Here is a 16,630-nt window from a genome sequence, read left to right on the forward strand (position 1 = left end):
ACTCATCTCCATAATTTTCAAATTTCAGCCACATGTAGTTTCTCAGTTTTAAAAGCAGTGGTCATATTAGACAGAAAACCAAAGTTCTGCCCAGAAATAAAAATAGCACAATGCTTTTTGTAGAAAGCTAACTCAGTCAGCAAGCACAGACAAAGCACTTGGATAAGGTTGTGCTCAGAAAACTCCATATTAACTAGGAAGCTCTGGAGCAGGCGTGAATGCAAGTTCAGAGTTTATCATCTGAAGGGAAACAGTTCACTGCAACACCTGTGCGAGATGTAACAAGGATGGAACGACATCACACCTGCTCCCACATCCAAGGAAGTTCTGCAAGACCCTCATATATGAGTTTTGAAAACAAGATTCCAGGAGAAGATAGTTTTAATATTTTACTCAAGTGTGAAATGCTTGGTGTAGTAGGAATCAGCAAAATCTGTGCACTTAAAAAAATGGTTTCTTCAGAGCCAGTAATGTCTTGGTGAAAAAGACACCATGCTTTGCAGCTAAATATGTAAAAGGACGTGTATTTCTGAACAGATCTAAGAAATCACAGAAATTCTAATATGATATTTTCAAACTGTTGTACAGAATACCCCAGTAAATATGTGGCAAAGTGGGAACACAAGCTCTGATACACAAGTGTATTAGTACACAAGCAATCTATTTAAAAGAACCTCGTGTACTTAAAAAGTGAAGACAAATCCTTTAGCCCTCCCCAAAATAAAACAAAACTAATTACAGATCATTTGGTTGCTAGAAATAAGATACAAGAGTTAAGATGATGAAAAACTACATTTTTTGACTAAATCTGAATTCATATTTTCAAAAAGTAGCAAGGCATTGTACATAGTACTAGAATACTGCCACTGTACACTTAGGTGTTGGGTATTTGCTTTACAATACTTACATAAGAAAACAGAGTGATGGTATTAAATATACACCCAATTATAACTGCAACTCAATTAGGTAGCAGATGCCTTATTCTTGGGAAATGGTTTTTAATAAAATATATCTTAGGCTAAGAATTTTAATTTGTCTGACACTTTGCAAGGCAAAATAAGCACAGGACTACCCATAGAAGTCTCTGTTGTGCAAGTATTTTAGGAGTTTTTTTCAAGGCTGGGCATGGACCTTTTCTGTACAGTTTACTGTAGGTCAATAAATACGCCAATTTTAAATCAGAAAGAAATCACAGACATTAATGTAATCAGATGGTTTCTAAAGAGTTGTATGAATGCATATCTCCATTCATTAACTCACACTTTTCAAAATATGGGAATAACGTAGTAAACAAACACAGTCATTGCAGATATTAAAAAATTTGAGGGGAAAATCATCTCTGCTACATTTTAAAAACATAACAATTTAAGTATACTTATAATATTGTACATGCATTACTTTATACTTACAATGTAAGTACAATCTAGGAAAATCTTACAACCTCAAGTGTCAAGATGTTGTCACAATCTCAGTTAGTTTTATCCACTCATCTCGGTCATCTTTTTGCTGAGCTAAATACATTACGCTCATTTCATCCTTCCTTTTAAGCCTCCTCATTTAGCACTTAACATTTTTGATACTTTTCAGCACCATCTCTACTTTTATCAATACCCAGTTTTACAACAGAAAGCAAATTGAACATGATATTCCAAGCATCTGCCATATGCAGAACAGCTACCTCCCTTATTTCTTTTCCCTCAGTCCTCTGTGACCCACAAGCTGTTTCAGCCACTGTTTCCCAGGATAGTCTCTCCATTCCTGAAGGCCCAGTCTGTGTAAACCTTCCTTGATTTATAACATTAGCTTTAGAAGATTTACTGTACTTTCTACAAGCAGTATGCAAGCACAGCAACCCAGATGCATGGCCTCAGGAAATGCTTTGCAACATTCACTGATGATAGCAGCAATGGTTTTATATTTACTTTAAGACTATTAAACACCAGTTTCATTTATTATTCCCAACTGATGAGTTTTTGTGGTTTTTTTTTTTAGAATCCTGGTTAGCCATTTTTAATTCATTTAACATTTCCATGGAGAGAGTATGGGGATGTATTTAAATTAAATACCATGAGACAAAATGTCAAACTCCCTAGAAAAGTCTAAGCATATCAAATCTTCGCAAACATTTTATCAACTAAGAATTGAAACCACAATGAAGAATGGAAATCAGATGTTTTTTGAACATCTGATTTCCCATAAAACCATATTTATTATCATGTAAAAAATATGTAATTCTTTATTAACTAAATCATGTAATATTTTTTCCTTTATGTTCTCTGAGGGAGAACAGTAAAACTACCTGTCTTAATTTTATTTAAACATTACACTTTCCATTTTACTAGATAAGCCTTCAGCTGTCTAAAACCTGTTTTTCCAAGGTGTGTTAAAAATTAGCCTCAGAAGACCAAGATCCCAGAGCACAACTTATTCAGCCTGACTGATTTCAAAATTTAATAGTAAGTGAGGAGGATGTTACGGACCATATGTTATGACAGACTTCAAAGTAGAGAGTCATGCTCATGTGACAAGAATATATCACTTCTACAAATGCAGGACATACATTTATTCAGTGTGCTGCCTTTTCTTTTTCACTGTCAACAAATTCATCATGTCCTTTATAGTGATTCCTGATATTTTGTTCCTAGTACGTACAAGAAAGAGTTGCTATTGTCCTCCAACCAACCAGATGTGGGTTTTTTCTGTCTTTACAACTTTTTATCAGTTCTTTACAATATACAATTTTTAGTTATGGTCTTCTGCTATGCAGTAATTCTAGTTCCTACTCGTCATATATTGCTTTCGTATATTTAGTTACCTTTACTTCATGGCTAAGTAAGTGTGGGCTGCTGGCCAGAGCTTGAACACTACCTGATGTGCTAACAAATCAACTCAGAAAGCAGCACTGCTTATTGCCAAGGATAAAATGCTGCCCTCAAATCTATCACAAAAATAAATGTTAATTGGTGCTGCTGCAAAAATCATGAAACTAAAATACTATAAAATTGTGTGGGTGTAGTCATGCATGCATGTATGCAAATTCCTCAGAAGAAGAAATATTCTTTTGATTATTTCAGTGTTTGGCTTCCACAGTTCATTGTGGAAGTTGCAAGTGCACAACAGATTTTTTTTTTTTAACTATACATGTAAAGCCACAATTACTTGTGGAGTTTGAGAGAAGGATAGTTTTTGTAGCTATCAGTATGCACAGGGTACAAATAGCAGACAATTAACTAGAAGAGAAACTAAAATAATTTTTCTGCTTTTACTGCAGTGATGAAAAATTGAAACACACAAGTCTTACTGGATTGAAAATCTCTCCTAGTCAATAAATTATGAATAAGGATCTTATGGAGGCATATCTCCAGAAGATATAATGTTCTTCAGACCTAACACATCAGAGATGTGGGAATTGAACTCTTGCTCCTTATTGTTTCTAATTTCTATTGTTCTTGAAGACAATAATCAGGAGAAGAGAAAAGCAATTTATTTCATGCCCATAAATAAAACTTTGGGGAAAACTGGGGTTAAAGAATAAATGAAAGAACAGCACCAATTTTTATAGTGATGCTATTTCAGAGTTTTCCAGTGGAAGAGTGTAGCTGGCTTTCTTATTAATTAGGATACTCTATACCATTTTGCTTTAAAAGCATACAGTTTTTCTTCCTACACTGACTGCTTTACCATGGCTATTCTGTTCCTTGCAGGCATTCTTAAGCAAGAAACAGCAAAAAAGACAAAGATTTTTTTATATAATTCCTTTTTAATGAAGTATACAGTTACAGGGCTACAAAAACATACTTTTACAAAAGATTTCCTTGACAGCATGCCCTAGAACTCCCTTCCAACTAAAATCATAACTCTTTCTTGCCAAGACAGCCAGTCTAATTTTATCTTCCTGTGTTTTCAGCAATCCCAGTTGGAAAATTGTAGAGGATGCTGGCAAAAAAAAAAAAAATATCTATGTAAATTCTCACTGTGTGCACTTCTTGTAATTAGGTTATGAGAAAAATCTAAAGACTACACTCTTAGGATTATATTATGTGTTGTACATAATGGTAAAAAAAATGCTCCACACCTACTGAACTTAGGCAAATGTATCATTATATTAGTAAAGCACTACTTTTTTAATCTCTAGAAGAACTGTGAGATGTGAATGTACTCCTATTAGCTATTACATAGTCTAATTTTAACATCAGCACCTCTATTTATATATAAAGACTGTAATAGGGATGGAAATACATTTTTACATAGAAAACAGTATCTTATAGAAAAAGCATTATCCATTGATCAAATAGCTATATATTAACATCTTACATTACCCAAACTCTGTATGTACCTGTAAGCCTCTTGCACAAGAGAGTTGGAATAGCTTCAACTAAAATGCTAAACTGCATAATCTTTTGGGCATCACCCATAAGGTACATATTTTCCAAACTAACTGTCTACTGGCTTTACTACCACATGGTTTTCCAGGTGTCAACGTCCACAAGAGCTAAGGCTCCTGCTCACAGTCCCTGCTGGGACAGGTGTCTATGGAACACTTCACCGATAGCAGTGTCATGTAATCTGACATAGAATCACCACTCTACAACTGGGTTAAGCTTTCTTTTCACAATTTTTGACCATTCTTTATAATCACATTTTAAAAGCAAACTCTATAGGTACCAAAGCAAGGATCAAATAAATAGCTGAAAGGAAATTTTGAGCAAATGGGTAGAGAAATAGCGTGAGTGTTAGATGTTCCCTAACTCTGACCTTTAAAACTGAAGCAATGGTCAGTGATTTAGCTACAAGTATTTGTCTACAATACTGAACAGCAAGAAATCTCTAACATAAAATACTGTATACCTTCTGCAACATGATGATCTTCCTCATTTCTGGGGAAGAAGACTCTTATTACACCCGTGTTGATATAAATCAGAGGCAGGTTACGGGAAGTCAGAGCGTGAGTCCTCATTGGTTGACCTGGTGACTTCCTTTTTTCCTTTTGACTCCGTGGCAACCTGGCTTGAAAAATGCTTGCGATTGCATTTAGCAAAGGAAAACAGAGGACCACATCAAAAGCCTGAGCAGAGAGAAGGATCTCATGGAGAAAATGAGGAGAACCATCAGTGTAACCTTCTGACAGCTTATGGAATATTCTTCGTTCATTTCTTGATATCAGTTTGTGCCGGACATTTTTTGTCACAGCTTTGGTATAAGTGAGAGAAAGAAATCCATGTTGCTGGTGTGAACCATCTAAAAGTTTAGCAGTTGTCTGTTTCAAGGAAAAATAAATAAATAAATAAAGAGCTGCAAAAATCTACATGCAACATTCATCAACTACCATATTTCTGGTTATTTAGGATTCTATATTTTTAGTAGCTTTATAATGTCATTTAGCAGTAAAAAAAAAAAAACCAAAACACCTTTCATTTTTTTGAATGCACAGTTTGTCCACACTTCTCTGCATTGGGTAATCTAAAACCACAAATTTCTGAACATATTGCTCTTTTCTACTTACGTTTCACTACTTTCGTTATCATCCAAAAAAACCCCATTCATTCAAGAAACTGAATTTGCCAAATCTTTCTGATAATTTTTAACTCGGCTACATATTTTGATTCCTCATTCATTTAAAACATTTGTAGATCTCACTCCCTCACTCCCTTTGCATTGTTCCTTCTGTACAAGCAGACACCATAGCTGTTAAAATATCACTTGGGTGCTAACATAGCTTGACCCCATCTCAACATGGGTGTATAAACCACCCATAGTCACCTAAATACTGAACTTGTTTCGCCTCATCACCTCAGAGTATTTAGTGAAAATAGCTGTGCCACATACTAAAGCACATAATTTCATTCTACATTGCATTGTACTTTAAAAATAGCAGATTCTTTACTTAAGACAGATTTGTCTTGCTAAAGATGCAAATTAAATCCTTAGCTCCCATAAGATGGATAGGGGAGTTTCCATATTACCTTTGAAAGGTTTTTAGTCAGTTATAAATGGAAAAATATAAAAACCATTACTTTAACATTGTAGTAAACATGTTGACAGAATTATTTAAGATTATTTAAATATTAGCTTTAATCATATAAGGACAAATGAAAGCAACTATATTTTGCAAGTAGCTGCTTCTTTCAGCATGTTAAATTTGACAGAAATCCATTTAATAAAATTTAAACATTGCTAGCAGAAGAACGAGATCTCTTTCTTAAATAAACAGGATACATAGTTTCAATGGTGGAAAACTGGAAGTTTTAAAAATTAAATTAATTAAAACAAACTGGTAAATTTATTTATGATAAAAACTGAAATACACAGAATAAGAGGAAGTATTCCCAATCAATTTTCACAATGAAAATAAATCAGACCATCCAGAACTTTCACTAACAAAAAATAATTCCCTAGACCCACAGATAAAGAGGCCAATGTCATAACACATGAAATTCTTCTTGAAGAAGAAAATTACTTAAATATCTCCAACTGAAATATTCTGAATCAGCAAGTAGTCTTCCAAGCATTTAAAAGGAAGACTAAAATATGGAATTATTAATTGTTGCATTATCATAATGAGAGAAGCAATTTTATAAGGCTGCATAAAGGTATACTGCAGTAATATCAAGTACTTAAATCCCTAAGTAGATATCAGAATTACACTAAAAAATACAGCATTTAGTACTGGCTTTTACATTTTTGGCCTTCAAACATACTGTGTGTACTTCTTATTTAAACGAATCTCAATTACTTCAGTGGTCTGTTGTTATGTACAAGGCTGTGAACCATCAACCCTCATCCCCTTATCTACTAAAAAATGACAACTAGTACTAAAGGATAAGGTGGAAATAACACAAGTTACATAACCAATATCACCAAGAAATATATTCAGTACAAAAAAACTTAGAAAATAAATTAATTTAAGGGTTTTTTTTTCTTTTTTCTTTACTGGCATTTATTAGTGAAAGTTCTGTATCCAAAAAATTAAAAAATATTCTTACAGAAGGAAAGAAGCCAGAGAAGTTACTGAAAGGATCCTGTTTGCTGATTGGTCGAACCAACAAGGTACGTCTGTTCAGCTTGTCAGTACAGGAAAGGAACACACCTCCACATTGCCCCAGAGACCAAGAATCTTCCCCAAGGCTTGAGGTAATGAACGAGGCATGGAAGATAGGAAGGAAAACAGAAGAAACACAAAAAGTTGCTGTAAGCAAAAAAATATTGTTTACATTTAGCTTGAGCATTTTGATGTAATTGCAAGATAAACCTATGTCATATCTCTTGCTAGAAGGCTGAAATTCAATCAGATCAAACAAAAAAAAAAGAGATTAAAGAAAGGAAACTAATATTTTATGTGAAAGGACAACCTAAAGCAAGAGGGCAAGACACATGAGAATAAAAGTATAGTAAAATCCTGTGTGTAGAAAAGAGACTTACCCTGGATTTTCAGCAGACAACTTGAACAGAACAAGGAGAAAGATTACAAGAACAAAGACACTGCGAAGGCAAATCTGTATTCAAATGTTACAAATCAGTATTATTTAGAAAAATTTACCTTTTAAGTGTTAAAATGTGCCTTGTACAGTTCTTGTAACCATTCTTTTTAACATATAGGAGAATAAAGTGAAGTAATCTGCTTAAGAAGAGTTATTCAGGTAAGCACCTTAGTTTACTACAGAAATCTCACCAAAAGTTTTTCACTGCATTGTAGAAAAATTCCTTCAAAATGTCCTGACTGCCAATCTCCCCCTGGCCTGGAAGACAGAAAGGTCACCTTATCTATTCTCTTCTTTCGCTTTTAGTCCACAGAGATTTGCACATAGGAAAAATACTCCAAATAGATTAGAAAATATAAATGAGAACAGTGACAATTTTGTCAAGTGAAATAAGTTTTGAGTTTGTTGGGTTTTTTTAGGGGTTTTGTTTGTTTCTCCTGAAGTTTGTTAAGAAGAGTTGGCTACTGGGATTTCACAGTCATAGAATATCTTGGAGTGGAAGGGACACACAAGGATCATGGAGTCCATCTCCTGGTCCTGCTCAGCACCATCGCCTGGAGCCACACCATGTCCCCAAGAGCATTGTCTAAAAATAATTCTTCAACTCTGTCAGGCTGGTGCTGCAACCACTTCCCTGGGGAGCTGTTCCAGTGCCCAACCAGCCTCTGGGTGAAGAACCTTGTTTTGATATCCAACCTAAATCTCCCCTGGCACAGCTTTATTCTGTTCCCTCTGGTCCTGTCACTGGTCACCACAGAGAAGGGATCACTGTCTGCCCCTCCTCTTCCTCTCATGGGGAAGTTGTAGACAGCAATGAGGTCTCCCCTCAGTGTCCTCCAGGCTGAACAGAGCAAGTAGCCTCAGATGCTGCTCACATGGCTTCCCTTCAAGGCCCTTCACCCTCTTTGTTGCCCTCCTTTGGATGCTCTCTAGGAGTTTAATAACTTTCTTGTGTTGTGGTGCCCAAAACTGCACACAATATTCAAGGTGAGGTTGCCCAGTGCAGAGCAGGGCAGAAAAAATCCCTGCTTTGCCCAGCTGGTGATGCTGTGCTGGATGCATCCCAGGACATGCTCAGCACTCCTGCATGATGACATGATTTTAAAAGATTTTTTTTAAAAAGTAAAAACTTAAATTAGCAAATATGGTATTATATACAAACAATAACTGCATTTGTAACTTAAGCAAAAAGAAAGAAATTGAAATAATTTTTAAGACAGCTCATCAGGAATAAAATCATAAAGCAACGATGATAATGTTGCTAAATTAATACTAAATCTCCTTCCTGTTGTACATAGGGAAAAATAAGCATTCAAAAAGACCTTGCAGACATTGTTTCCCAAGTCGAAATTATTTATACTCCCAAATATTTTAGTTATTTTCAATGCCAACAGCCGTGCTGAAGCTTTTAACTATGTTTTTCTTCTCAAAGAGTAACATAACTATTTTATTTTCTCCTAATCTCTTAATTCCTAATGGAATTTGTTGATCTGTAACGGCAAATACTACCCTAGCTGACTACACAGGCTCTCTCTCTGTCAAGACTGGTGTGTTCATGGCTAACACACACTAGGAGATGGCACATGCCATCTGTCTACAGCACGGTGTGCCTGCCTGCCAGGTGACACAGTGATGTCAGTGCAGCAAACTGAGCGGACAACAGCACTTGCAGAGGGAATGCTGGCCCTGCATACACAGCACTGGTGATGCACTGCTTGGGATTAATCACTGAGGCTTTCCCCTGGTGTCTGCACAGCACTGCCATGTGACACAGCAGAGACCATCAGCTCAGCTCTGGTCATTACATTAACTGCTGCTTTGCCACAGCAACAGCTGTTCCTGAAAACTGAGTTGTTTCTCTTCAGCATGTAAGAGTAACATAGCATAAAGCATTGAATAATGGCACTTGCTAACACATCATGAAACAGTATTTCAGGAATTTCCCATTCTAAAGTTAAGCTAATTATTTTTGTTTAATGGATCGAGAGAGCAGTATTTGTGAAAAAAAAAAAACAAAAAAAAACCCACTCTCCTAAATCTGCAGTGATTTCTATGTATTTTTCTGGAATTAGATCTAATTCTGAGGAAACACAATTAAGACTTTTATTACTTAAAAGGTTAAAATAATTTAACTGAAATTGAATATATACCTTAAATTAAGAATTAACATGGAAAAAACCCAAAACACCACATGCCTTTATCTTTCAGCCTGAAATTAAAGCATCACCACTCACAGGAATTACCTGTTTCTGTAATGGTCAATATTGAAGCTTTCTATTTTACATTTGATTTTGGTATAGACATCCTGCATATCCACTGAGGCACTGAGATCCTCTAATTCACTGACAATACAAACTTCTGCAATAGTCAAAGAAAATAAAAATTATTAGTTATTAATATGAAACTTGAAGGATTTTAATCAAGAAATATATCTGAGACACTACATTTTGTAAATAGGATGACGCTATTTCTACTCAAGAGTTTTCTCATAAAGCACTTTTTGATTCAAGTGTCACACTAGAATCTGAACCTTTTTATACAAATGTATTGAGAAAAAAATATATATGGGGTTTCTAGTTTAGGTATTTATAACAAAATTCCTAGGGAAAAAAAAGAAAAAATATTTGTCAAGATATTTACTCTAATTACACTACATTTTTCTTTCTCTTGTGTAATTAGGTTTTTTTAAATCAAAGGTTCAAGTACATTTCTTGAAAATTAGCCTTAAAAATTACTCACTTTATTTTTTCACATTTCTTTGGGCAATAATGTTAACAGCTAAGCAGCAGTATTTCCTAGAAAAAAAAAATTTGAAGCCCTGCAGTTTATGGAATCTGAGTTTCTTTCAAATAATTACTGTTGGATGATAATTCAACTATGTCTCAGGGAAAAAAAGGTAAGTTATGCACAACACATATTTTTTCTTTTCAACATAGAAGTTGAAACTTCTACTCTGAACCTTGTATTGAACTTCCTTTGACTTTAATGATTATATTATGGTGATTATATTAAATTGAAATGATCAGTATTAAACTAGAGTGGACTATATAAGGACATACATAAAATATATGACTAAATCATATAAAAATGAAATACGATTGGCTCTAAGGAAATAAATGCAGCACTCTATGGAAATTAACTAACTTATTTGCCATTTAACTTAATCATCTGTCCACATGAAGAGGAAAGTTTATGTCAAAGAACAACACTGAATTCTAATTTGCTTGTAGTAACCTAACTACATTTTGTTGCTGCTATTTAAAATACAGCTCCAACCCATTATTTCTTTGTTACAGTGTTCAGTAATGTTGATACAAGCTCTGAATATCTAACACTGTGCTGTAATATAGGCTGTGCTATTTTAAATAGTACATTAGGAATTTAAATGAAATTTTTAAATAGTACATTAGGCAGAAAAATGCAGAATACCTGTGCCATTATTCCTAGGATCAGGAGCAAACAATTTTACAGTAATTTTTGGTAACATCCACTGCATCCATAGGCTGACACGTCCACTTGAGACCCCGATATTACTTGTTGTTTGTTCCAAAGTAATGGAGTCTGAGAAGGGAGAATCATCACCACCCTGAAGAGAATCACCCTACAAAACAAAAGCAATAGCTGAGGAAAAAAAAAAAGTACTTCTTTTCACCATTTCTGGGTTTTTTTCCTATCTCAACTGATATGGGTGCACAAACTATAGAAATACAGATTCCCTAACAGTATATTTGAATTAAGCCATTTGTAAAATCAATAAAAGATATAGTATTTTTTCCCTTTTCTTTGCTAGAGATAACAGATTATGGCAAAGACTGAATGGCAAAACTGTAAGGTTTTAGGACAGGTCTCCTTAGCACAGCACACTTGCCTTATTAATTCTACACTGTGGAAACACAATCATCAATTTAAAACAAAGGCTAAAGGGAATATTTGGAAATGCAATAGGAAGAGGGATATGGAGGCTTGCACACATCTGAAAGGCAAGGGAAGGAAAAGTCACTGGAAGCACAAAATGAAGAGTCACCCAGTAAGGCCATAACACCTACAGCATGTACACACTGTGTTTGAGTCATGTTTTTCCCCCTTGTATGTGCTTCCCTGTAATTTCTTGGAAAAAAGATTTCAGAAAATAATAGCTTTTGGTAAGAATTGGAAACTTTTTATTTTCCACTTTCTAAATACTTCTGTTTAAAAAATTATTGTCACTTGTAATATTCTAAAATGTATGAAACGTTGACAAATGAGCTTGTAGAAGCTTCTGTGCCATCAATAATCTCTGTTCCTTCCCTACAATTTTAAGGGCTCAACAAAGAAGACACAAAGATTAATGTTTTTAGGAGAAGATGATGACAAATGAAAGCTATACTTGAAAATCTGTTATGTGGGCTTATTGGAGTGATGCAGGCATGTTCTGATAATATTTACCAGCCAAAGGACCTCATCCTGCTCCTTTGTTGGCTCTTCCAGATAGGGAAAGAAAGATGCAAACATACAACTGCTCATCAGCCCCCAGTGTTTACTGCCTATTAAACTGAATGCAGGAGACACATAAGTCAATAATGTCATCCAGAAGCCACTGAATATCCAGGAGCATCTCCACTTGCAACTCCACCATGTGTTGCAAATTTTCTTCATTCAAGCACCACGAAAGGAAAAAGGTTTAGTCACTTTGATCCACTAAGACCAAGCTGTTTCTAAGATTAACAGACCAATAAACACCCGAAGTCTTATCTTTCATTGAAGGTTTGTGGGATTAGGCATTGTAAAATATGATGAACAGCATGTTTTAGATTTATCTAATTAAAAGTCAAGATTATTCCTATGGAAGACACCCCAGAAGGCAGATCTAAACAGTAAGCACTACAATTGGACTGAAACCATTTTAACCTGTCATGCAAGATTCAGAACACACTTGTTTCAACTTCAGATGCCCAGAAAAGTTTGCTTTCAGTAGCAAACTTAAAATCTGACAGTACTTGCCTCATTCTGCAGTCCAAGGCTGGAAAACACAAGTATGGAAGTTCTGTTAGCAATCTATTTTCTGGAAGGGGTGGACTTAGCCCAAACCTAATGACATAGCTCATATGGAAGCATTTATGTTGACAAATCACATTTTCATTCAACTCAAGCCTACAATTTAATTATAGGTTTTCTAAACTATAAGAGGACACAGAGAGAAACAGCTATCTGCATGCAGTAACCTTTACCCTTGAAAAGCTCAGTGATGACACAACTGAGAAGAAACCATCTACACTGTCAATAGCTGATTCAAAGAATTTAGCATTCCAGATACTCATTCGTATGAGGAAGGGAAAGCTTGTCCAACTAACCAATGTATGTTTCAAGAAAATAACACCTAAACGTGAGACAATAATATACCTGGACCAGCTTATAATATGAAGAAGACATAATATGAAGTGATGCAATGAAAATTAAGATCCAGTTCACCTTCAACCATCTATAGTGACAGTGGCTTTGTGTTAATCAAAATGCATGAAAGAAAACAAGTATATTTCTATTTATTTTTGTTTTTCTTATATAGGGCATTAGTGCTTACAGCTCTGAACAAATTACCTGACGAGCCACAGGTATTCATCTTTTGAAAAACTGTTAAGACTCCTGAGGTCCAAAAAGCATTTGCTCCCTATCACATTCTAAGTGAGCTAACTTCCTTTCACAGTCCCACTTGAAACCTCTCTCCAAGTCATGGACTTAACATCACTCTCTTGCTTTTAGTGTTTGTTTACTCTTCCTTGTCTGTTTTACTCTTGCACTGTCTGCAAATCTAATTATTAAATACAGCAGGGCCTGTCTCCTGCTGTGTATCTAATAATATTTAATGCCACCACAGGAGGACATCTCACTGGAGAAACCTCAGACAGCTGACTTCACTATGATGCATCTAGCTTCCAAACAGAGTGGCACATTGAACACATAGCACCCAACAAAATGAGGTAAAAAATAAAGTGTGGTAAAACCTGCTAAATAACACTTTCAGGGCAGAGGTTAACTTCTTTCTCACAAGCTGTGACTTGCATTTCCTATTTGCTTCTCCAGCAAACTCCTTCCTACCTCGCACCATTTTTGTCCAGATTCCCATCTCTTAACATTATTTGCAAACCATGTCCTTCAAGGTATTTCCTATGCTCCACTCTCTCCAGTGCCACTTAATTACCCTGCAAGGCAGCACTAACTGACAGTGACACGAGAATAAATATCTTTTCAGCACTGTAAACAAAATTCAGTTTTTTCAAGGATGCCAGTGCCTGTCCTTGGAATTAAAAAGTATGGCAAAAGCAGCCTTGGATAGTGTCAGGCTTGCAAGCTCCCCAGCATCTGAAAAGATGTAGGCAGAGCAGTCACTTCTCTAGTGCTAACCAGTGTTAGCCCTTATTGCTTCTCCTGAAATGGCAGGCTCCAGTAATAAGAGAGTGACACAACCCAGCCATTTTGCTGTCCTCAACTATCCCTGTCAACCCTCTGCAAACACTAGCCTGCCTCCCTTCAACTACTCTGCTCACTTGTAAAGCAATGAAAGGTAGGAGTGAAAAATGTATCCAAAACCACAAAGCTTTGAGATTTAATGAGTCTTTATTTGCAAAGTCCTCATTCTTAGAGGACATCAGAGAAGCTTCAACCTATATAATGACTTGAGATTTCATGCCATGACAATGGCATTAGTTCTGATCCTTTTAATTTCTGACAATAAATTCCTCCCTATTTATTTCTTCTGTATAATATCCACACAGCTCCTTTGACACTGCTTTTCAATAACTTTCCACATCTTTGTAATTTGCTTTTGAATGATTGCCCTAAAAGATGATGATTCAGCGTTGGACTTCCACTGTGTCTGAGATGACCTTTCTCACCAAAACTCACATGCTCTAAAAAAGATGGTGGAGCCAACAGTACTTTGGGCAGATCCCTTCAGCAGGGTAGATTTGAAGGAAGGAGCCACCCAAAGAGAATTTCCCTGTTCTGAGATCTTCAGATGGATTTCACAAAGCATCAAGAAATAAAAGCCAGTTAAGGTAAGGAAAGGGAAAAACAATACTTCCATGTTTATTTACAGTTCAAGACAGTATTCCTGACAAAGATGATGTTCTGTGGACCCATCTGTGGCTCTCTATTCCTTGCATTCTATAAAAAATATATTTTTTATTTTTTTTATCTGAAGAATTTTTCAAGTTCTGTTTGTACCATAAACACATTTCATTTTGCCAAACTGTAACTTAAAAATTGTGATGGAATGAGAGACTGTCTCCTTCTCATCTTCCACACACTCCCCCACTCTCCCACTGAAAATGTTCCAGAATGGATTTTGAATGAAAATCAACTTTGTTCTAAAATTTTGGCAGGCCTCTACATTTCTGATACTTGAAAAAGAAGTAAACAATAGATGATTAAATTTAAAGGGGTACATTTAACAGAAAATATGTATTGCCACCATGGTAATTCTTGAATTTTATAATTGGGTTCTTTTATTTCTGCAATTTAATGTTTTCAGCTGTTTCATGCTTTTTGCTCAGGTTTTTTTCCACAGAGAGCTATTTTTATTTAGTGGTTTGTGTACAAAGATAACTTCACTCTGAAGAAGTCACGCTAGAATTTTCCCACACTTCTTTAGGATTATTTTTCTGACGATATTAAATTATGTACAATGCCTCTCCGAGAATCAGTCAGTTGGTAATTTTGGTACAAGGCTACTTAACACTGTATTTGTGAGATTTCTGAAGAACTGCATTCACCCTACAGTTACAGACACCAACCCAGATGTATCATTAGAAGCTCAAACTACAATTGCCAGAGTTTGGAATTCATTCTACCATGTTCCTGGGCTACTGCATTCCCACCCAGTATTCCAGGCCACTTGCCCTTACTCCCCCTTGGAGTGGCAGCAGGTCAGTGTGGCTAAAATTGGGCTGGGCTGTGGGGTCCAGCAGTGATCCCTTGCTGGCAGCCATGGCATCTGCAGAGCTGCTCTAGAGACACCCCCAGCTGCTCAACACCCTGTCCCTGCTGCCTCTGCCTCCTTCAACAATTTAACTTCAACATACTACCTACATTTTTTTCTGCAGTGAAAACATGTGTAAACAGCTGAATTGGCCCATTCCCTTTGTCAGTGGCAGATGCTCCTCTGAAGACGGAGAGAACATGTTGTACAACTGTCCCTTGGGAGGCAAAAGTGGAAGAGAGTGCATTTCTTAGCTTTCTGTTCATGGTGTTGTAACCACAACCATCAGGCAGTCAAAGGGCCTGAAAAACTGATGGTCTGCAGTAGCTGACTTTTTTTTCTTTCCCAAATAAGCTCAAATTCACAGAATTTTTTTTGCAGTGAAAAACTAAGAAACTGAAGTGAGAAGAAAGACTCTTGTTTCTCACTGAGTTTCAATTTTCATTTGGGATTTTCAGCACCCAGCATGTTATTGTTAAATATGTTTATGCATTACTTTTCTGCTCTGTTTCCAGATCTACTGAAAAATCAAGCCAGAGTCAGAAACCCTGAACTATTTTCCCACAACTTCTCATGCCAAGTCCTAAAATATACAATTTAATTCTTTTACCAATTGTTGCAAATTGACCAATATACTGAGTTTATTTTCTTACCAGAATTTATCTTTGTTCATCAGGAAGATCCAAACACATGAGGCCTTCATCCTTGGCCTGCCTAAAGCTCGGGGATGATCAGAGTTTGGCCACACTAATGCTATGCCTTATCAAAATAACTTCTGCGTTCTTGCTCAATCACTGAGTTTCCCCAAGGACTAAACACTTCTACCACTGTTTGTACTTAAGTAAACAGTAACAAGTGGCCTGTTGCAGTCTGCACTACCTTACCTTTTCCAAGGCAGGGATGGTAAAAACTATTAACTATTTCCAGCCTCCAGTATTTAATGCTCTCACTCATGCTTCCCTGTCCTACCACCACCCAGGCTAGAAGTCAGTAAACCTAGGTAGTTTTATCCACATCAGCCCAGGGTGCTCAAATCAAGAAAAGAATTAGACACAGCTTAAAATATATATCAATTCACAAATCACCTTTTTTTTTCTATTTGATATAAGTAGCTTTGCAAGTTTGCTTTCTTCTTTTATAGCAAGTCTGCTGCGGCTGAAAGAAGCTTTAAAAATAATCATGTGTCTCCCACAGAGCA

At 36.0% G+C, this 16,630-nt stretch overlaps 1 protein-coding gene across 4 annotated transcripts in view; it reads right to left on the minus strand.

Annotated features, from left to right (window-relative positions):
- VPS13B (vacuolar protein sorting 13 homolog B) overlaps positions 1-16,630 on the minus strand; it is a 434,787-nt gene that overhangs the window by 172,834 nt on the left and 245,323 nt on the right. For all 4 annotated transcript variants that reach the window (XM_021529420.2, XM_021529422.2, XM_021529419.2 and 1 more), the window contains exons 26-29: positions 10,908-11,079; positions 9,722-9,836; positions 6,984-7,125; positions 4,849-5,257 (exon numbers count right to left, since the gene is read on the minus strand). In XM_021529420.2, the coding sequence (XP_021385095.2) occupies positions 4,849-5,257; positions 6,984-7,125; positions 9,722-9,836; positions 10,908-11,079 (838 nt within the window). The remainder of the gene's footprint in view (positions 1-4,848; positions 5,258-6,983; positions 7,126-9,721; positions 9,837-10,907; positions 11,080-16,630) is intronic.

The sequence above is a fragment of the Lonchura striata genome, chromosome 1 (genome assembly GCF_046129695.1).
Source record: "Lonchura striata isolate bLonStr1 chromosome 1, bLonStr1.mat, whole genome shotgun sequence".
NCBI lineage: Eukaryota > Metazoa > Chordata > Aves > Passeriformes > Estrildidae > Lonchura > Lonchura striata.